This window comes from Eptesicus fuscus, chromosome 15 (genome assembly GCF_027574615.1).
Source record: "Eptesicus fuscus isolate TK198812 chromosome 15, DD_ASM_mEF_20220401, whole genome shotgun sequence".
Taxonomy (NCBI): domain Eukaryota; kingdom Metazoa; phylum Chordata; class Mammalia; order Chiroptera; family Vespertilionidae; genus Eptesicus; species Eptesicus fuscus.
In genome coordinates this window covers 56958864-56979912 of record NC_072487.1, presented here as the reverse complement: position 1 = coordinate 56979912, position 21049 = coordinate 56958864, and the positions used below count along the sequence as shown (strand labels likewise).

Genomic DNA, 21049 nt, shown 5'->3' with positions numbered 1-21049 from the left:
AAGAAAACAGAGAGGAAAAGGAGGCATGGTCATTGTTTGAACCTCTTTCCCACACAAAAGTCAGTTAAGTAACTTATCTCTAAATTTCAGTTAAGAAATATGACCCCTTTCGGTTGCATATTGGAGAATGGCTCCAGGGAAGATTTGTAGAGTGAGGATAAAAAAGCCACACAGCCTCTTGCTCTCGGGGTCAGGTCTGCCTGGGCCACTGCTTGCTTTTCTGGCCACCAGACTTCTCATGGCGGCTGTTCTTCCTTCAGTGTGTCAACCTGAACAAGGTGGAACCCATCGCAACAGAGGTTTGGCTCATCAACAAGTCCATGGAGCTGCTGGATGAGAGGAAGTTCTGGGCTGGAATCGTGTTCACCGGGATTCCCCCCGACAGTGTTGAGTTGCCCCATCACGTCAAGTACAAGATCCGCATGGACATTGACAATGTGGAGAGGACGAATAAGATCAAAGATGGGTGAGTTGAGTCCCATCACACCAGCCAGCCCTGGGGAAGTCAGCTAAGATGACTAGGGGTACTTACTTTTACCCACTAATTTGGTAGAAACTCAAACGGTGGCATAATTTTGGTGCAATGGCCACATTTCTTGATGGAGACAGTTATTTCAAAGGTCATAAAATATTACCTTTTTTTTTTTTTAGAAAATATTATCTTTTGATTTAGCATTCTCACTCAAGGGAATTAATCCCAAGGAATTAAATCAACAGAACAAAAAAGGAGAAAAATAGACTTTGGGTACCCCAAGTTAGCATTATCCTTTTTTACAAAAAGGGGCAAACAATCAGTATGGAAGGGAGTGGTCAGGTAAATTGTGGTATGTCTACTGGATGCGATGTTAGGTATTCAGTGGAGGGGGAAAACAAACCAAGTGGTATGCTTTTTCTGGTATCTATTTAAAAATATGTGTACATGTCAACTGACACCAGAAGGTAAGATACAAAAATAAAAACAGTGGCTGGCAGCAGTGATGGGATTGTGGGTGATTGCGTTTTTATTGTGTGGTTCTGCGAAATGTTTGACCCAAGCCTGCGGCTCGGTTTCAGGTACTGGGACCCTGGTCCTCGGGCGGACCCCTTTGAGGACATGCGGTACGTCTGGGGGGGCTTCGCCTACCTGCAGGATGTGGTGGAGCAGGCGATCATCCGGGTGCTGACGGGCACCGAGAAGAAAACCGGGGTCTACGTGCAGCAGATGCCCTACCCCTGTTACGTCGATGACATGTAAGTCTCCAGGAAGCCACCTTCTTTATTTAGCGAGCTGACACTGTCCCCAAGTGGCGTGTAGACACGCACACACCCAGGGAGGAGAAAGAGCGCTTTGATTTTATTTATTTTATGTGGGTGTTGATACTGGTCATAGGTTGTTTTTTAAATTCTGTGAAGATCTCAGGAAATGAGATGCCAGATGTAGGTAGTTGACAGTTTGAATCACATCAGAGACATGGACACATGCACACACTGTCGATCCTCCTTCCCTTCTTGTCCACAATTACCAGGACTTCATTTTTTTTTTTTTTTTACACTCTACTCTTTTGAACCTTTTTCCTGCCCAAAAGTCAGTTAAATAACTTATCTCTAAAAGTTCCTGATCTGCATGTTTAAAATGTCATGACAAACACATGCACATATTCCCCAAACACAGGACAGCGTTCCAGACCTAGAAAAGCTCATTGTGTGCAAATATATCTCCTTCCTCTCCATAATTGGGAAACCATATTTTGAAACAACCCAAATAAAATTGAACAAGGCCTTTTTATCTTAGAGTTTTAAGATAATCTTTTAGTGCTTAGTTACTGTGCTGCCAAGTTCTCATGGTGGGAGCTGGGCCTCTGGATCTAATGATTTCTTGTGAGAGAGCATGGGGAGAAGTATAATCATCTCAGGCATCTGAAATAGGCGATGCCTCTTCCCAATTGGAAAATGTCTGTGCTCTTTTGTTGCTGGTGTGTGTGTGTGTGTGTGTGTGTGTGTGTGTGTGTGTGTGTGTGTAGAGATCAGAGTGCGGAAGGAGCAGCGTGCCTCTCCTTGTGTTTGCTCTCTGCTTTGCACTGGACAATTGTATTTCCTTGCGTGGCTCACTCTAGCTTTGCCATGTCATCCAGAACTATCTTGCTCCTTAATTTCTGAAAGATTAGCCAGAACTTCCCAAAAGAAGACTTTCCCAAAGAGCCTCTCAGCCCAGCTTCATTCTAGAAAGGATGTCTTATGATGAGGATGCTGGGAGTCGAGGCAGTGAGAGCCTTGCTGTTGACTTGCAGCAGTGTGTGCAGAAGGGGTAAAGCTGGGCCTTGGACCTCGGTTTTCAGGGACCAGATTCTGTGTCCCATTTGCTTCACCGCGTTTCCTGTTCTCGTTTGGAAATACCCCTGACAGGAGCTTCCTGATGTGTGTTTCTGCACCATCGGTCATATTGGTTGTGCAAGGCAAGTCAGTAGTGCGATGAGATGACCTTGGAGATGTTGAGAACTTTCATGAGAGAATGAGTTTGGGACTTTTTGTTTTTTGTCATTTTAAACCACCCACGTTTAGCTTAAGGACATCCCAGAGTTACCTAGTTACTAAAGCAGGCCCCCAAAGAAGTTTATTTTGGCAATACGTTGTTGGTCTGATTTTTATCACTACATTGCACTGCTCATGCAGTGAGCACTCTATGTGTCCGGGTGCAGAGGGCCTGCCATCTTTGGCTCAGTCGAGGTGCTTTCTCTTGCATGCAGGCCTAGAGGCGTTGGCCCATGAGTCTGACTCACACTTGTCTTTAATTCTCCCCGCTCCCTTCCCTGGGGCCTCAGCTTCCTGAGGGTGATGAGCCGGTCCATGCCTCTCTTCATGACACTGGCCTGGATCTACTCGGTGGCTGTGATCATCAAGGGCATCGTGTACGAGAAGGAGGCGCGGCTGAAGGAGACCATGCGTATCATGGGCCTGGATAATGGCATCCTCTGGTTCAGCTGGTTCATCAGCAGCCTCATCCCTCTGCTCGTGAGCGCCAGCCTGCTGGTGGTCATCCTGAAAGTAAGGCTGCCCCCTGGCTCCTCCCAGCATGGGCTGCATGAGGGGGAGAAAAGCAAGTATTCTTTGGGAAGGAAAGGGGTCAGACATGCCATCTCCTGCAATGCCCCCCATTTAAAGTTGGGAAAAGCGAGGCCCCGGCAGGGACAATGACTTTCCCAAGGTCAGCCCAGCTGGGTAGCAGCTAAGCAGCATTAGCTCAGGGTGCTTGCTTCCCAGGTAAGTTCACACTTGCCTTGTGCCATGCTGTCTGCTGGGCAGAGGTTCGTGGCAGCATCTGAAAGCTGGTCATTGCCTTACTCATGTTGGGCAGTGCTTCCGCTGGAATATCTAGAAACTGTAGTCAGCAGGACACATGGTTACAGGTTAGGTTTCCTGCAAGCAGAGGCTGAAACAGTTTGGCATATGAATATTTATTAGGGATCAGTATCCCTGGGGAGGATGCAGGACTGGGCAAAGGGAGGAACTGAATGGCAATGCAAGGCCAACCCCATGGGCACTGGGAGCCTATATGCTTGTCAGAGTTGTCCCTCATGAAGCTGAAATGTCCAGCTTTTTAGGTTCCCCAAGGTCTCCCTCCCTGGCATCCAGGCCCCAGGCCCCTCAGCCAGTCCTTGAACGTGTGTGTTCCCCAGGGCCAGGTGCTCTCTGCAGCAGTGACAGACCCAGAGGATTTGGTACCTGGAGGCTGTCTGCTGAGAGCCGGACAAGTCCGCCCAGGGGCACAGTTCTATATCCACCACATACATTAATAAGTTTGTAGGCCAGTTTTCTTTCTCCACAATCAGTTAAGGACCCATCAGATAAAAATAAATGTTTTTAAAGAGGGGGGAGTGCAATGGCATAGGAACTAACATTCAGTGTAATACTAGTTACTATTCATTACAAATGCCCACTTATTGATTGCCAAGCACTGTTTAAATCTTATCACAGGTGCTGTCTTAGCATATCCTCACTAAATCCACTTAACTTACAAGGAAATGAGGCCAAGGAGGGGTACGGACTTCACTGAGGTCATCTGACCCTGTGGCAGAGCAGTTCTTGCTAAAAGCAAACCCCACTCATGCTCTGGTACCTGATTGTGAGGGACAGAGCTCTGGCGGGGGGGTGGGGGTCCTGTGGCAGGTGCATGGGCGCTGCTCGGGGACTACTGCATGCTGGCAGGTCCTGCTCAGATACACCCAGCTCCTGCAGATAAACGTAAAGGTCCACACGAGTTCAGGTGACTGTGGGAGTGTGGGATCCATGGCCGGTTGTCAAGGGGGATGTTACGATTGCCTGGCCATTTTCCTTGGCTGTTAGAGGGGGAAGTTGTGTGGGTTGCCATCTCTCTCACAACTCTCTTGGTGCCAGGAGTCATAGTCCTTTAAAAGAAAAAGCCAGGTCAGATTGCTTTGAGAAACAAAGAACAAAATTGTTGAGATAAACCTTGATGAGTGTCAACCCTGGACTCTGTTCTGGTCCTGACGACCACTATTTTGCAGTGTGGTCCTGGGTTAGTCATTTCCCTTCTCTAGGCTTCGGTTTCTTCATCAGAAAAACGAACAGCACCGTCCCTCAATATCGTCTCTAAGCGGAGAGGGAATGAGCCCTGCTTCTTCCCGCAGGTCATGCGAGGATGTGCTTGCTGGTTGAAGAAGCAGCACGTTGATTGGGTTTCTTCCTTTCCAGTGGGGAAACCTGCTGCCCTACAGTGACCCCAGCGTGGTGTTTGTCTTTCTGTCCGTGTTCGCCGTGGTGACCATCCTGCAGTGCTTCCTCATCAGCACCATCTTCTCCCGGGCCAACCTGGCGGCAGCCTGCGGGGGCATCATCTACTTCATGCTGTACCTGCCCTACGTCCTGTGCGTGGCCTGGCAGGACTACGTGGGCTTCACGCTCAAGCTCTTCGCGGTGAGTGACTCTGGCCTCTCTGTAGTCGCCGCTGTCCCGGCCACCCCTGGGCTTCACCTCCGTGCTGCAGTCCAGGCTGAGAGAGTCTTTCCAGCGGGACGTGAACCTCAGAGCTAGATTCTAAACTGCTTGAAGGCAGGGGCTGCGTCTCATGAAACTGTTGACCGTTAGTCCTCTCAGTGAATCGAATGGTCGAATTGAATCAGGTGGAACTTTTCAGAGCCAGGCTGTACCATCCACCTAGCTGTGGGTAAATGGCATTGGGGAGCCCCTTTAGGCAGCAGATGCCGTTTCCACCTTTTATCTCCACCCCCACGTAAGCTCACCGTAAGTCACAGCAACAGATAGAACTGAAACCTCTTGAGGTCACAGGTGGCTCCTTCTTGACTCTGTGCTCCTTGGGTCCAGCATGGGGTTTCACTTGAGTAACGTTTTCTGAACTGAAAAAAACAACAACAAAAAACAACAACAAACAACAACAAAAAAACGGATCCCTGCCCTCAACACTTCCTTCCCTTGTACGTGGTAGGAGGGGCCTTCAAGGGTGTGTAAGCCCGTGTAACGGTGAGTTGCCAGCTGTCCCCCGGATCACTTCTAAGAGTCACCTCCAGGTGCCGCAGTTTGGACCCTTAAATATCAGGGGCCCCAGGCAGGCTGCTCTGACATGAGGCATCACTGCTGAGCAGAGGGTTCAGGAGGACCTTGATGATGGATGAGTGTATGTGTGGGGCGCAGGATTGTTGAGCCCTTGGGGCATCTTTGGGAGCATAAAATTCTAAAAGTTTTACACTTCATCATATCGCGTTTCCGAAATGTGTGCGCATAATGAGTGGCTATAAATAGAATCATTTTATATGCTGCCAAGGAGCCCCTTTCCCTCCCCCCCCCAGAGGGACCCTGTAGATGACTACTTCCATGTCTTGTCATTGATCCACTTTGTACATTCAAATTTCTCCAGGTGAAATTTACACTGGGAGTGTTAGAAAAAAGAGACAGGAGATGGATAAGTGACTTTCGCCTCTTTCTCACAGAGCCTGCTCTCCCCCGTGGCTTTCGGGTTTGGCTGTGAGTACTTTGCCCTTTTCGAGGAGCAGGGCATTGGGGTGCAGTGGGACAACCTCTTCGAGAGCCCCGTGGAGGAAGATGGCTTCAACCTCACCACCTCGGTCTCTATGATGCTGTTTGACGCCTTCCTCTATGGGGTGATGACGTGGTACATCGAGGCTGTCTTCCCAGGTACGCCGAGCTTCCGCCCTGCTTCAGCCTTCTGCTAGGGAAAGGCGACTTGTCGCTGAAGAGCTTGTCTCCCGTGTTGCGGGGACTTCTGCAGGGCCGGGGGCTCCCTGGAAAGTGGCTATGGCTTTAGACCTATGGCAAACACAGACCAAGGAGAAGCAGCTGATGCTAAAAGTACAACTCTTACTACCGATATAGCCCTTTTTCTTTTTTAAAAAATATATTTTTACTGATTTCAGAGAGGAAGGGAAAGGGGAGAGAGAGAGAGAGAGAGAGAGAGAGAGAGAGAGAGAGAGAGAGAGAGAGAGAGAAACATCAATGATGAGAAAGAATCATTGATTGGCTGCCTCCTTCGTGCTCCCACACTGGGGATTGAGCCTGCAACTTGGGCATGTACCCTGACCAGGAATCAAACCATGTCCTCCTGGTTCAAAGGTCAATGCTCAACCATTGAGCCACGCCGGCTGGCTAGCCCTTATTTCTTGAGCTCTGTGTGCCAGGCACTGTCCAAAGTGTTTTATATACTTTGGTTCATTTAAAATCCTCATAAGACTACAATGAAGGCGTTACTGTTATAACCAGTGTTTGCAAATGAGAAAACTGTGACTCAGAGAAGTTAAGTAATTGCCTGTGGCCACACAGCTGGTAAGTGTCGGTGCTTGGAGGTGAACCCAGTTGGGTTACCCTGGGTCAGCTGGCCCAGGAGATTGCTCCCAGAGCTGACCCAGTTCTCTCATTCTGCATCCCCAGAATTACCACTGGTGGAGGCTCTGTTTTCTCAGCACAGCTTGTGAATAACAAATGCATTGGCTCCCAGCCCTGGCTTGTGATCTAATCGAATTAGCATTCATAAAAATTTATTCGCTACTTCCCTTAATAAATCTCCCTGACCAAGACCTGCCTTGGATACATTTTCATGTAAGATCGAATTCTGAGAGAGCAAGGTTTAACTCTTTCTGGTTCACCTTCTAATTTTCCCCTAAGAGGAGGTGGGTAGGTATACGTGAAATGATTATTACCCCTACCTGAACTTCCTGCATAGGATATGCAATTTTGTATCATACAGATCTGAATTCAAATTCTGAGTCCTCCACTTACTGGCTGAGTGATCTTGAGTAGAGGAATGATCCCTCAGTTTCCTCGTCTCTAAAATGGGGACGATAGCTGTGTCATGGGGTGGTTGGGAGATTCAAAGAGGTGCAAACTTATGTCATACAAAGTAGGTCTCATCGAATGGTAGCTCCCCCTCCCCCCCTCCCATTCCAGCCCGTCCCTGTCTCCCAAGGAAGGCAGCGCAAGGAGAGAGAGGGTCTGGTTGGGATATCTCAGGAATGCTGGAATGTGGCCCAGCTTGATTCATGCCTGTGCTTTGCTTTCAGGCCAGTATGGAATCCCCAGGCCCTGGTATTTTCCTTGCACCAAGTCCTACTGGTTAGGTGAGGAAAGCGATGAGAAGAGCCATCCTGGTTCCAGCCAGAAGGGCGCCTCTGAAAGTAAGTGCTGCTGCTCCCACTGACTGCGAGAGGGAGGGGGGGGGGCAAGAGTCTAAAACCACTCCATTGTCCCTTCCCCCGTTCTCCCAAGCTGTTTGTGTCAGTGCTGTGGACTTGTCAGAGAATCAGCATCTGAGTCCCTGAGGGGGCTTTTCTTGGCTTCTTGGGAAGTGACTCTAAGCCTCCTCCTCCACCCTCCCCACCACCGCTCCACTTTTCACGCTATCCTAATAAGTAGAAGGAAGAGAAATACAACTGTGATTGTGGAACCGTCATCTCACTGCCTGCCTGGCCATGGTGATAGCTGTAGGAACCAGTGTAGGCTGACACCACGTGGCTGCCACAGGGCTCAGCCTGTGCTTCTTAATGTTCTCACCTTCGTTACCCAGAGCCTAATCCTCTCCTGGCTCCTGACCTGCGGGTGGTGACGCCTATAGTTCAGCAAAGGCTCTGCCTTCTGGGCTCTTTGCTCAGGTTCTTGGAGGGAAGTTCTCTCTGTGTGTTCACTGTGGCTTCCTCAGTTTTCATACGTCCCTCTTCTGCTGCTCCCCTCTGCGTCCTCCTCCTCATCACCAGTGGTAAAGTGTGGCGTTCCTTAGCCTGGTCTTCTTGCCCAACCTCCTCTCTACCCTTAGCTTCTGTATCCGTCACCTGGAGCTGCGCACAGCTGCCGGAACGTCTCACGTTCTTCCACAGCTCCCTGCCTTGCATGCCGTTTTCTCTCACGGGAGAACTCTCCAACTTGCCCGCCTTTTAAATTCCTACTTGCTCTTCAAGATCTAGTTCAATATCCCTTCCCCTGAGGACCCCTACTAGCTTTCCAGGTAGTCAGTCACTTCCTCCTCTGAGATTTCATAGCATTAAAAAAAACCCAAAACCCTTTTTATTTTAAAATAATTGTAGACTCACAGGAAGTTACAAAAGGAAACTTGTACCTTTCACCCAGTTTTCTCCAGTAGTGACACCTAACATAACTATAGTACAATCTCAAAACCGTGAAATTGACATTGGTCCATTTCACAGACCTTCAGATTTCACCAGTATTACATGCACTCGTGTGTGTGTGTGTGTTTAGTTCTGTGCAGTTTTATCATTTGTATCACTGCTTCAGTCAAGATGCAAAACTGCGTTTTCACCACAAGCTCCCTCCTGCAACCCTTTCATAGCCACAGCCCTTCCTCCCCATTCTGTGACATCTGTCAATCAAGATTCTGTTCTCCACTTCTATAATTTTATTATTTCCGTAATGTTATATAAATGGAACCTTACAATATATAATCTTTGGGGGTTGGATTTTTATTCAGCATAATTCCCTTGAGATCCATCCAAGTTGTGATGTGTATCAACCGATTGTTCTTTTTCATTGCTGAGTAGTATTCCACAAGATGGCGACACCACAAGTGCCATGGCACTTCAAATGTGTTTTTTTAAAGAGCTTTTAGCATCTTATATTTTAACTGATTGTCAAGTCTTTTCCCCCTATAGGACTGATCCTTCTGTATCATTGTGTTCCCATCACCAACACCAGTGCCCAAATGGGCCCTAAATAAATGCGGGGGTGGGCAAAAGTATGTTTATAAGTTGTGAGTACGTGAAACAGAGTTTATTCTTGTACTATTATTTATTTATCAACTATTGTATTATTTATGTATTATCATTAGCCTGCTTTTGTGCACCCCTGTATTTATAGCCTGTCATCCTTCCTGGGAAACCAGAAGCGGGCATGGAGAGGGGACAGTTCTTAAAGTACAAGCCCAGCTGCTGGTCTTCACAGGCCATGCGTCATTGCTTTCTGCATTCATTCCTGTTTTCTCTCTTCTCACAGTCTGCATGGAGGAAGAACCCAGCCACCTGAAGTTGGGGGTGTCCATTCAGAACCTGATGAAGGTTTACCGAGATGGCATGAAGGTGGCTGTCGATGGCCTGACCCTGAATTTCTACGAGGGCCAGATCACTTCCTTTCTGGGCCACAACGGAGCCGGGAAGACCACCACCATGTAAGAGGGTGTGGTTCTCTCAGAGTCAGCCCCAGGGAGGTCCTTGAGCACCGTTAGAAATTCATCCCTAAGCACCCACTGCGTTGGTCACTGGGGTAAGGGCAGGACACACAAGGAGAGGATGAGTGTAAAAATGCCATCTAATCAGATTGTGCTTTCCAAAGGCTGGATTTACTATGTATTATTGATTTCAGCCTGAAACAGTCTGGGGGCCTTTTCCTGACCATTCCCATTCAGTTCTCGGCAGTGTGCTTGGAAGGTGAAGTTCTGACAGCTCTGAGCAAGGTTCTCTTTTGGAGCTGCTTTGCCCAGAAATGTGAGACAAGGAAGATGTGTTGGAGGGAGGTAGCATTTTCCAGGAACTCTGTCTCTAAGCAGCTGTGAGAAGCAGCTGGGCAGCTGGCTGTAGGCTTGTCTTCCCTAGACCTACACGGGCCTTCTAGCCGGAAGCTCCCAAAGGGCATGAAGGCCATGGAAACACCAGAATTAGCCTTCGTGGCTTTCAATGAGGCCCCTCAACCATTGCAAAGGATATGTCACCGGGGGTGCCCGCCTTTTCCTATTCTATCTTTTTTTAATGCAAAGCCAATATGTTAGGAACACTGCAGAAAATCTTTAAGAGGCGTACAAAAATGCTACCACTTTACACAAACAAAATTATTTTTATCTTCGAATACTTTCTTGTTGTTCATCCATCTTATGTGGTCATGAGCTTGGGCATGCAGAATCCGTGTCCGAAACTAGTTTCCAGTGCAAACCGGAGTTCATTTAAAAAATGCTCATACTGAGACGGTCACTTTCAATACGTGGCCCACTCGTAGTCAGTCACTAACGCGAAGGCGTTTTTGCTTTGCGGGGTGTCAGAGTCCATTAGGGAGGAGTCGGGGGTGGGAGGCTGGAGGCCTCTGCTCTGTGCTGGCTGTGCAGCCGGGAATGGACGGTTCTGGGTCGGCGGGGCTTCACGCTGACTCCTGGACTTGAACATTTCTGTCCTCAGGTCCATCCTGACTGGGCTGTTCCCTCCCACCTCGGGGACCGCCTACATCCTGGGGAAAGACATTCGCTCCGAGATGAACACCATCCGGCAGAACCTGGGGGTCTGCCCCCAGCACAATGTGCTCTTTGACATGTGAGTACCAGCGGCCCAGGAGGGCGGAGCCTCTCTGGATGTGTGGGTTCGTGAGTCAGGGACGGAGGAGGACCTCAGCGTCTTATGCTCTTTGGTGGTGTCCTTGCCTGGACACGTTGAGACCTGGTTGTCCCTCGGTTTTAGGAAAAGGAGGAGGCAAACTGTTGGATGGGAGATGTTCCATCGGCCCAGCCAGAGGACGAGGGCTTGGGGAATGGTGCTGTCCATTGCCGTCATTCTGGAGGGTCGATGGGCCCGTCCTTTCTCCTGCCACAGCCCTCCCTGATGCTGGGTTGCCCCACCAGCAATAGGAGGTCCCCCAGGGAGCCCTGTGGTGGAGCAGAGAAAGACCCGGGCTCTGTAACCTGGGCCAAGGACTTTATCCTTCTGGGCCCCAATTTCCTTTTAGGTGAAGTGAGCAGCTCGTGCTGGTGCCCTCCACAGGGGCTCCCTTCTCTGGGGGGTCTGAGGTCCTTTGAAGTTCAGGGGGGGCAGCTCCCGGTTAATGCAGAGCCAGCTTCTCGGTTGGTTGGCGGGGTTCCAGAGAGGGCCCTGTATTCCGGAGCGTCCTGCAGGGCCCGGGCTGAGCTGCCTCTGTCCCCAGGCTGACTGTGGAAGAGCACATCTGGTTCTACGCCCGCCTGAAAGGCCTCTCCGAGAAGTTCGTGAAAGCGGACATGGAGCAGATGGCCCTGGATGTCGGTTTGCCGCCCAGCAAACTGAAAAGCAAAACCAATCAGCTGTCAGGTGAGGCCTAGAGCTGCCTTCCCTCCCCTCTCCCCTCTCTCTCTCTCTCTCTCTCTCTCTCTCTCTCTGGCCTGTCCCCAGATGGTCTGGGTGCCTCCTCCATTCCTCTCTCACCCCTGCTGCCTTGGCTCACTGTCCTCAGCCTCCCGCTCTCTTGCTTACAGGTGGAATGCAGAGAAAGCTGTCTGTGGCCTTGGCCTTCGTTGGGGGATCCAAGGTTGTTATTCTGGATGAGCCCACAGCCGGCGTGGATCCTTACTCCCGCCGGGGAATATGGGAGCTCCTGCTGAAATACCGACAAGGTAAACGATGTGCATTTATCCTGTGTTGTGGGCTGGGAGGGAAGAAGGGAGGAAGAGGCTCGAGGAGGATGGCCATAGCTAATGGCTGTTCTTGCTAGAGCAACAGAATTGCCTCTCAAGGAAAATGCGGAACTCGTTTTCTTAAAGCTAGGCGCCCCCCTGTGTGTCGGGGGAGGCCTGGTTTATAGGATGCTTAAAGTTTATGCTTTATGACCTAGGGGCCTGCAAGAAGAAGGGAAACGGGAGAAAGGGCATCTCCTTTGGGCTCCCACAGCCCCACCATCATCTATAGTAAAAAAATTACCCACGTGTCCTATAACCGTGTCCCCTATTGACTGAGGGCCCTGTGAGCAGGGGCTGTGTCTTTTTTTCATCCCTGTCCCCAATATGGTGCATTACATTTATGTATGTCCAAAGAGTGGATGAATAAATGAGTGGGTTTGATTGGCAGTCTCCTTAGCGATTTAGATGATGTGTAAGGTTGCCACCTTATGGTTACAATGAGGAGTACAAGCTTTGGAACCAGCCCTGGCTGGCCCTGAGGCCTAGGAGAAGTCAGTTGACTTGCCTCAGTTTCTTTACCTGTGATAACAGTAGAGCCTACCCCACGGAGGACTAAGTTAAAGGAGAATGCATGTAGAGCACCTAGCACACTGCCTGGCAGGTCGTCGCCTCCAAATGTTCATTTTTATTTTTATGAGGATGCAGTAGCTGCCGCCCACAGCTTGGGCATCTAGAGGTCCGGGCCCCCAGGCTGCCAGGTCTTCCTCCCATGCTTACCCCTGCTAACCTTTTAGCTCTGGCCACTGCAGTCAGTGCCCATCGACAGGTCTCACCTGCCCCGGGTCCTTGTGTTTGTGCCGCAGGCCGCACCATCATCCTCTCCACACACCACATGGACGAAGCGGACATCCTGGGGGACAGGATCGCCATCATCTCCCACGGGAAGCTGTGCTGCGTGGGCTCCTCCCTGTTCCTGAAGAACCAGATGGGAACCGGCTACTACCTGACCCTGGTCAAGAAGGACGTGGAGTCCTCCCTCAGCTCCTGCAGGAACAGCAGCAGCACCGTGTCGTACCTGAAGAAGGTGAGCTGCCGCCTGTGCGCGGGGCTGGTGCGGGGGCTGGCCGGGTTCGGGGGGGCCAGGACTTGCTGGCTGAGAATGGCTTGTCTCCCTCCACCCACTCCGCCACGTTGGCGCCGTGGTTCCCTTGGCATCACATCGTACCGCATACGTGGAAGGCTCGGGAGGCCTCTGGTCTCATAATGCGAGCTCCGTGGAATCCCTTTTGCATTTTCCTGTGGAAGCACGTAGGCTGGGTGATGGAGGAGGTCCTTAGAGGACTCTGTTATGTTGGAGAAAAGAGACTTGCGTGGCTGCAGGAGGCCCTGCTGTTCCTGTCATGCATGGCCTGGCCATTGCAGTGACCTCACCTTTTAATCTGCAAAGGAGCCGTTTACTGAGTGAGCACCGAGTTCATGCCAGATACTCAGTGTAGCAGACTCTGAGCACAAAAGAAAATGATGATGATAATTCTTTGTAACTTGCTGTTACTTATACATTTTTTTTAAAAAAAACATCATCTCAAAGTGGAAAGTAACCCTGGGAATAAGATACTGTGATTACTGTCCCCGATGAGGGAAGGGAGGCTGATAGTGACTTGGTAGTTTATTCAAGTTAAATAATGGGGGTGGGACCAGAACCCAATAACCAAGTACGTTTGCCTCTGGACCACAGTGCATGCCTGAGATTCACGTGCTGAAACCCGTGGCACCTAAAACCTTTACATCCTAACCTGGAGCTCCCGTCCACTGCCTTTCCCTAGTGCCAGGCTATCCCAAGTGTGGTCTAAAAACAGCCGCACTGGGATCACATTCGGGAGCTCGTTAGAAATGCAGAAACTTGGGCCACCCCAGGACGACTCAGAATCTGCATTTTGTCACGGTGCCCTGGTGATTAAACACACATGAGAGCTTAAGAGGCACTGACTAGACATCTAGCCAGGTAACTCCCATGCTCAGCTGGCCAAGGGTCTGCTCACACACCATTGGTGGCCGTGGTTCTGTGGATGGCGCTGCATCCTGACGTCCCACCTCCAGGAGGGCGGCCATCCCCTCGGCACACACGTCGGACCGTGGCCCAGAAGCCTGGCCGCCCCGTTGCATGCCTCTTGGGAGAAGCTTTCCACTCTAGTTCTCACACACAGAGCCTCTCGGAGCCCTCCCTGGCGAAGGTGGTGGTGACTGTGCCTTGCCTGGTCCCTGACCCATTCTCACCTCCTTCTTTGCCATCAGGAGGACAGTGTTTCTCAAAGCAGTTCTGATGCTGGCCTGGGCAGCGACCATGAAAGTGACACGCTGACCATCGGTAAGGATTCTGGGGTTTCTTATTCAGGTGGTGCCTGAGCTTCCCCCAGCTGGGCAGAGTGGAGGCAGAGGAGAGGAGGTGCAGAGGCTGGTGGCGCTGACTCAAGGTTTGCTGCTGGGCCGGGCCGGGCGGCTGTGGGCGAGGGTGCAGCTTGGTGGCGGGTTGGCCTCACGCTTGCTGGGAAGCCTGGGGCTTGGTCTGGGAGCTGACAGGGTAGGGCTCCAGTGAGCTGAGATGATTGGGGGTGAGGGGATCCCTGAGGCGGGTGAATCTGGCTGGACACTGGAGACCAGGGATGCGGAGCTCAGGGCCAAGCCACTGGGGAGGGACTAGAGCTCAGGACCTAGGGAGGCTGAGAGCCCAGGAGATCGGGAATAGCCTGCTAGGTTTGCTCTGGAAGCAGGTGTGGGGGCCAGTGTCACCAGTAATGAGGATGCAACAGAAGCCTGTACCTCGGCCCTCCCTGCCCAGTCCTCGTCGCCAGCATTCTCCAGGGAGGAGACTCCTTCCATGGACTGTCTGATTAGGCTTCTATTGAGAGAGATATAAGGATCTTTCTAGGGGAGGGTGAAGAATCTTTTAAAGCTTGTTTAGTCAGGTTTTCCACTGAAGAATCCTAGAGCGTAGGCAATAGAAACCAGGTTTTCAAGCTGAGTCATCCATCTATCCGCCCACCCACCCATGCACTGAACCTACGATGGACCTGGTTTGGGGGCTCCAAAGACATAGTTCTTGCCCCCAGGAACTCGCGGCCAGAGACGAACATGGATGACTTAGGACTCTGAGACAGGTGTAGAACGTGGCTAGTGGAGTTCTGAAGGGTAGGCAGAGGGAGAAGGCAGGGAATGGCCGGCCCTCCGTGCGGGGCCTCCGCGCTGGCTGAGCCGTCTGTGTGCTGTGCTCCCCACAGATGTCTCCATCATCTCCAACCTCATCCGGAAGCACGTGGCCGAGGCCCGGCTGGTGGAAGACATTGGGCACGAGCTGACCTATGTGCTGCCCTACGAAGCTGCCAAAGAGGGAGCCTTTGTGGAACTCTTCCACGAGATCGACGACCGGCTCTCGGACCTGGGCATCTCCAGCTACGGCATCTCAGAGACCACCCTGGAGGAAGTAAGTTCAGGGCCCGGCCGTCAGAACAGAGCAGGGCCAACAGGCCGAAGGCCAGACAACGCAGCCTGCGTTTCCACTGGGAACAGGTTACCCTGGAACTGCTCACGGAGTCCTGAGGTCATTGGCACCTGGGCGGTGTCAGGTCCCGTAAACCCTTTAAGGTTGTAGTGGGCGGTAGTGGGAAAGAAGTATTAGGATTGCTCCCCGGTGTGACCGCGGCACGGCCATGCCCAGGAGGTGGCCGGCATTCATGGAAACTCAGTTTGTGCCAAGTGCCAAGCTTGGTGTCTTTTTTTTTTAAATTTTTTAAGTCATTGTAACTCCATTTAACCCTCATAACAAGATGAGAAAGTAGACACTCAGGGATGCTGAGCTAGGATTTGAAAAGGGATTTTGGGCTTTAGAGCCCATATTCCCTTTCGGGACACACATCCCAGCCAGGCCTTGAGGGCTAGAAGGGATAGAAAGTTGTCTGGCCCAGTGGTCCCAAGCTTGACTGTGCAGCAGAGTCCTCTGGGGATGTCATCGATGATCAGAACCCCCAGGCTCAGCCGCAGGGCTTCGAATGGGAACTTCTGGAGGGAAGGCCCTGCTGTCGGTGCTTCTGTTGCGTGCTTCCGCGGCAGCGGTCTGTAGATCCGTTTGGAAATCATTGGTCGAGTTGAGATTCTCTTCTGGTGTCTGGATCCCTGCCCCAGCATTTCAGGAGCAGGGAAACCCATCGTCTCCTGGTCATTCTGTCCTGGATAATGTCACGGCTCTAGCCCACTCCAAGACTTGGGGCCATACGCCTGGAAGAAGCCACGGGGCTCATTCTCTGTCGGTGGGGAACGCATTTCTTCTGCTGCAGCGTCCTGAGGCCGTAGCTTTAACCCTTTGCACTCGCTTGCTTTTTTCTCGAGCTGCTACCGATGCTAACCGAGTCGAGTCACACTCGACATCTGAGTGCAAAAGGTTAATGTGAAAACCATTGTCTTGTCTGGGTTGACAGTCTCGCCACTGAGGCTGGGTTCTTCGGTAAAAAAGGCTTCTCTCCCAAGTGACTCTGACCAAGCGGCATTAATAAGCGAAGCTTCTCCTTCCTGTGTTGAGGGCCTAGCAACCATTCGATAATGTAATCATCACAGCAGCGGTGGCTGCCGTCATCACACGGAGCCTATAATATTCTCACTTTCTCTTATTTTTCAGATATTCCTCAAAGTGGCTGAAGAGAGTGGAGTGGACGCCGAGACCTCAGGTAACCCTCCGGGGGCTGCACGCTGGGCTGTGCCTCCCGCAGGCTGCTCAGCTCACGGGGGCTAGGTCTTTCCCTTTGAATTGTTGTGTGGCATTTCCATCTTTAGTGTATACATTCATTACGGATGCAGAGAGTTGATTTTGTAATAAGTAAAATAAAATGTGGGCCTTCCTTCCCTTTGCCTTCAGATGGCACTCTGCCGGCAAGACGCAACCGGCGGGCCTTCGGGGACAGGCAGAGCTGCCTTCACCCCTTCACGGAGGACGACGCTGTGGATCCCAATGATTCCGACATAGACCCAGGTCCGTGTGGGCGAGCTCTGTGTTCCACATCTTGAAAGTGACTTTCCCTCGTGTGTGCTTCTCTGGGGTTATCTTTTGGTGGCCAGGATGGTAGATGCCTGCAGGGTCCCAAGGGAAGTGGGAAAAGGAGGAAAGCCACTCTCCCTTTCCCAGTGTTGCCCTTGCCGTCCAGCCTGAAGGAGAAAGCCCACCCTCATCACTGCCTTCACCGCGCTGGGGTCCTCCTCCCAAGATGCCCATCGATTCTCTGAGTCCACTTAGCATCTTTTCTGTGGAATCCCAGTTTCTTGCATACTTAGGTGTTGAGGTATTGAATCAATAAGTATTCTTTGAATGCATGGATCATTTTGAAAGACCCAGAGAAGTGATTTTGCTTTTAGACTCACCTGTGCCCTAGACTTAGATCTTTTGGGGTGAGTGTGTCTCCCTGTGTGTTTAACTGGGATGGAGAAAGGGAGGCAAGAAATCAAGTAGATCCTGGTAAGGTGACATTTAGGAATCATTGGTTGAAGACGAGGATTTCTATGGAATGTTTAAGAACAGAAACCTGTCTGGTTCTCCCTGCTCCTGCGGGAGTGTGACTCTCCTGTTCTCCCCGACTTCAGACACTGTCTGTACTTAGGTCACTTGACTGTGTCTACCTTGTACCAGAAGTCTAATAGGTGGGAGACAGCTTGCCATTGTGTGTTCTCCAGTGTCCGCCTGTGTTCACAGCCTGTTTCATAGAGTATTCCGTAAGCAGTCGAGGATGACCTGATTCATCTGAACAACGGGCTGTGACGCCCAGTCACGTGTGAACACGTCTCTTCATTGTCTCAGGCACCTTCATTGTCTGCTCTCCTCAGAGGAGAACAGAAGGCTGAGCCTGCTGTGGCTGCACACTTGGGAGTCCTAGCATTTTCTTGGATGTGAAAGTCCTTTACTCCTGAGATACTTTCCCCTTCAAACTCAACCTCCAAGATGGTTGCTGCAGGTGTGGGAGAAAGGAGTGCTTCAGAGAGTAGGTGACCTTCATGTTGGCTTCTTGCAGAATCCAGAGAAACAGACCTGCTCAGCGAGATGGATGGCAAAGGCTCCTACCAGGTGAAGGGCTGGAAGCTCACTCAGCAGCAGTTCGTGGCCCTTTTGTGGAAGAGGCTGCTGATTGCCAGACGGAGTCGGAAGGGATTCTTCGCTCAGGTGAGCAGGGCTGTGGCAGGCCAAGGATGTGAGATGGGGGCTGGAGCCAGATTATCTGTATTTCCACCCCAGGGCTGCTTCTCGCCACTCACGGATCTGCTGGCAAGTTAGTTCTCTGTGCCTCAATCTCCTCATCTGTAAAATGGGGATAATAATAGTACCTGTGCCATGGTGGTTATGAAAATTAAAATGAGAAAGTGCTTAGAATGGGCCTCACATTAGTAATTACTGTATGTGTTTGTGTGTGTGTATTTATTGTAGAGGAGAGCATAACGAGGACGAAGTTTTTCATAACTTGAGCGATGATGATATGACCAGATGCATTTGACATATCAACTTACTGGAAACTTGGTTTTTCTCTAAATGATGCTTAACTGCAAACTGATAGGAAAGATAACCAGTCAGAAACTACTGATGGAGAAGCCTCCTTACACTGTTGCCTGCATGGCAGCATCTGCATGCTGACTCACTTGGTTAGAGGGGATAACATTATTGCTCTCTAGAGAATCATGTATAGAGAAGGAGTCTGCAGAGATCCTTCCCCACAGGCTGTGTGGGTAATGTAGAGTATGAATGGAGCATACCCTCCTGGATTTGAATTCTGGTTCTGCTGAGTGAACTTGGGCAAGTTTCTCCGTCTCTCTGAGCCTCACTGACCTTGTCTGTTGATTGGTGATAATGACACTGCTACTTAGGGTTGTAATGGTCATTAAATGAAGTAATTCTCTTTACAGTACTTTTCCATGGAATTACTCACTCAGTGATAATGTTTAGCGTTGAAACCCCAGAACATTAAAACCACGGGTATCATTTGAATCTTTAAGTTCTTTTTTTAAGGATACGTTTCTCAGGAATAAGTAGAAGGAGCTTAGAGTTTACTTATAAAGTATGTACAAGTCGTTGTTTTCAGAGAAGGTACGAGTGTAAAGTTTGAGGTGGTTGAGTAAGGATTTAGATAATTATACTTGTGAGGCCGTGGGGGAGACAGTGGCTGCTGTTCCCTTTCAATGGAGACAATGTGGAGAGTGGCTTTTTAAATTTATTATCACAATATGGGTCTGAATGGGTCAGCTAAGCTCAGTCTACAGATTATAAATGAGAAAACTGAGGCCAGAGGGGGCAGTGACTTCTCATGGATGCACTTGTAGGGACAGAACCAGCTTCAGGTCTCTGGCTCCCTGTCCTTCCTCTGAGCTGAGCTGGGCTCCTGGCCCAGCATGGTCTTTCCCAGGTTTTCAGGGGCAGAAGGTAGAACCCAAAGTTCTGAGTCACCCTGACCTATGACCACTGTTTACTCTCAGCTTGATGCCTCTGCCAGGTGGCCGTAGCCTCTGGCCTTGGGTTGCCAGCTTCCAGGGATGCCCTGGAGGGAAGAGGTTTAATTTTCAGGCTCCGTGCTTCCAACCCTCCGACAGCGCCTCGGTGGAGTCTGGCCATGGGCCTGGTACTCACCTGCGTGCCGGCTGGTCTGGGAGGCTTGTCCCGTGGCTGCCTTTCTAACACTTGTCTTCTCCCCGCTGGTTATAGATTGTCCTGCCGGCTGTGTTTGTCTGCATCGCCCTGGTGTTCAGCTTGATCGTGCCACCCTTTGGCAAGTACCCCAGCCTGGAACTTCAGCCCTGGATGTACAACGAGCAGTACACATTCGTCAGGTATGTGTTTGCCTTCTACGCCCAAGGAGAGAGGAAAGCTCGAGCAAACCACGGTGTCTGCTCTGCCGAGGGCCGGGGGAGGCGGGCTCAAGAACCACACAGTGGAATGGGTTTTACCAGCTGTGGCTGAAGCCTCTATGCACGGTAATGGTATATGCCAAGAACAGCAGTGAACACAGGCTGAAGGAATAAGCCAGTCAGTCCCCTGTTGCCACATTTGAGCTCCTTTCCTCTTCCTACTGCTGTTGTCAGGAACAGGCGTGCGTTTTATGTAAATGATCTGCCCTTGCAAAACATCTAGGATCGAGCTGTACTACATCTGGATTTTCATTTTGTGGTTTAACACAGGGCTTCCAGACACTGTCAACGCTCTTGTTTTTTTGCACAATACAATGCGTGCATTTATTATCTAGACTTTTTTAGTTGTGGATAGTAGCTATTGTTTGTGCTTTGGACAAAAATGCCAGCTACTCTATAGCGATCCAGTGCTTCAAACAAAAGGACCAAGGAATTTCTCCATCTCCTTACACAAAAATTTTCTTCAGTCCTCTAGTAATTGTGGACAGGTAGATCTGGGAAGCAGTTAAGCAGTAGATCTGTTTCAGTGATGTAAAAGAGAAGCTATATTAAAAAAAAAAAAAAAGACAGAAAAAATACATAAACATGGGAATCGGTCTTTCTTTCTGTGACCCCACCTTCCTACCTAGTGCAGGTCACTTTATTCTTTCCTCTCCCAGCTGCTGACGCCGATTGCCCAGGGCTGTGGAGCGTGGACTGGCTTTGTGTTTGTGACCTGAGCCCTTTACTGTTTGTGTGATCCGGTGTCCATGCAAACATGCAGCCAGTAAAGTCCACCTGGAGTAATATCCTGGCTCTCTGTACCTACTGGGTGATTGTGGAAGTATGTTTGAAATACGGATCCTTAATGAATTCATTTGCTTTTTGTTAAAATATGTATGTCCATGTGTGTAAGTATGTGTGTATACGCATGTGCACGCACACCTCTGTACATACAGTTTATTTACACAAGCCCCACTTTGGAGTGCTGAATGTTACCGTGATATCAAGTGTATGGCCCGAGTCTGAGCTCCTTGTGGGTGGGCTCTGTTTTATTCATTGCTGTTTTAAGAGCTTGGCACACAGGAATTACTTAATAAAGCATTTGTTTTTAAAAAAGTTTCCTCCTTCAAATGTATGGTTTTAATGAATCGCTGAACTGGCTGCCTCTTCTGTTCCCATAGTAACGATGCTCCCGAGGACCTGGGCACCCAGGAGCTCCTGAATGCCCTCACCCGAGAGCCCGGCTTCGGGACCCGCTGTATGGAGGGGAACCCCATCCCGTGAGTGCCTTTCAGCTACGCACCCCTCCGCTCTGGTTTCCTG

At 50.4% G+C, this 21049-nt stretch overlaps 1 protein-coding gene across 1 annotated transcript in view; it reads left to right on the top strand.

The window, feature by feature from the left end:
• The window catches only part of ABCA1 (ATP binding cassette subfamily A member 1), a 112039-nt gene that overhangs the window by 66745 nt on the left and 24245 nt on the right, over positions 1-21049 (top strand). The window contains exons 13-30 of the mRNA XM_008141836.3: positions 261-466; positions 1054-1230; positions 2799-3021; positions 4690-4911; positions 5943-6147; positions 7527-7640; positions 9466-9637; positions 10635-10766; positions 11371-11513; positions 11678-11815; positions 12682-12902; positions 14111-14183; positions 15094-15296; positions 16485-16533; positions 16722-16835; positions 17866-18014; positions 19542-19666; positions 20908-21006. Coding sequence (XP_008140058.2) covers positions 261-466; positions 1054-1230; positions 2799-3021; positions 4690-4911; positions 5943-6147; positions 7527-7640; positions 9466-9637; positions 10635-10766; positions 11371-11513; positions 11678-11815; positions 12682-12902; positions 14111-14183; positions 15094-15296; positions 16485-16533; positions 16722-16835; positions 17866-18014; positions 19542-19666; positions 20908-21006 — 2765 coding nt within the window. The remainder of the gene's footprint in view (positions 1-260; positions 467-1053; positions 1231-2798; positions 3022-4689; positions 4912-5942; positions 6148-7526; positions 7641-9465; positions 9638-10634; positions 10767-11370; positions 11514-11677; positions 11816-12681; positions 12903-14110; positions 14184-15093; positions 15297-16484; positions 16534-16721; positions 16836-17865; positions 18015-19541; positions 19667-20907; positions 21007-21049) is intronic.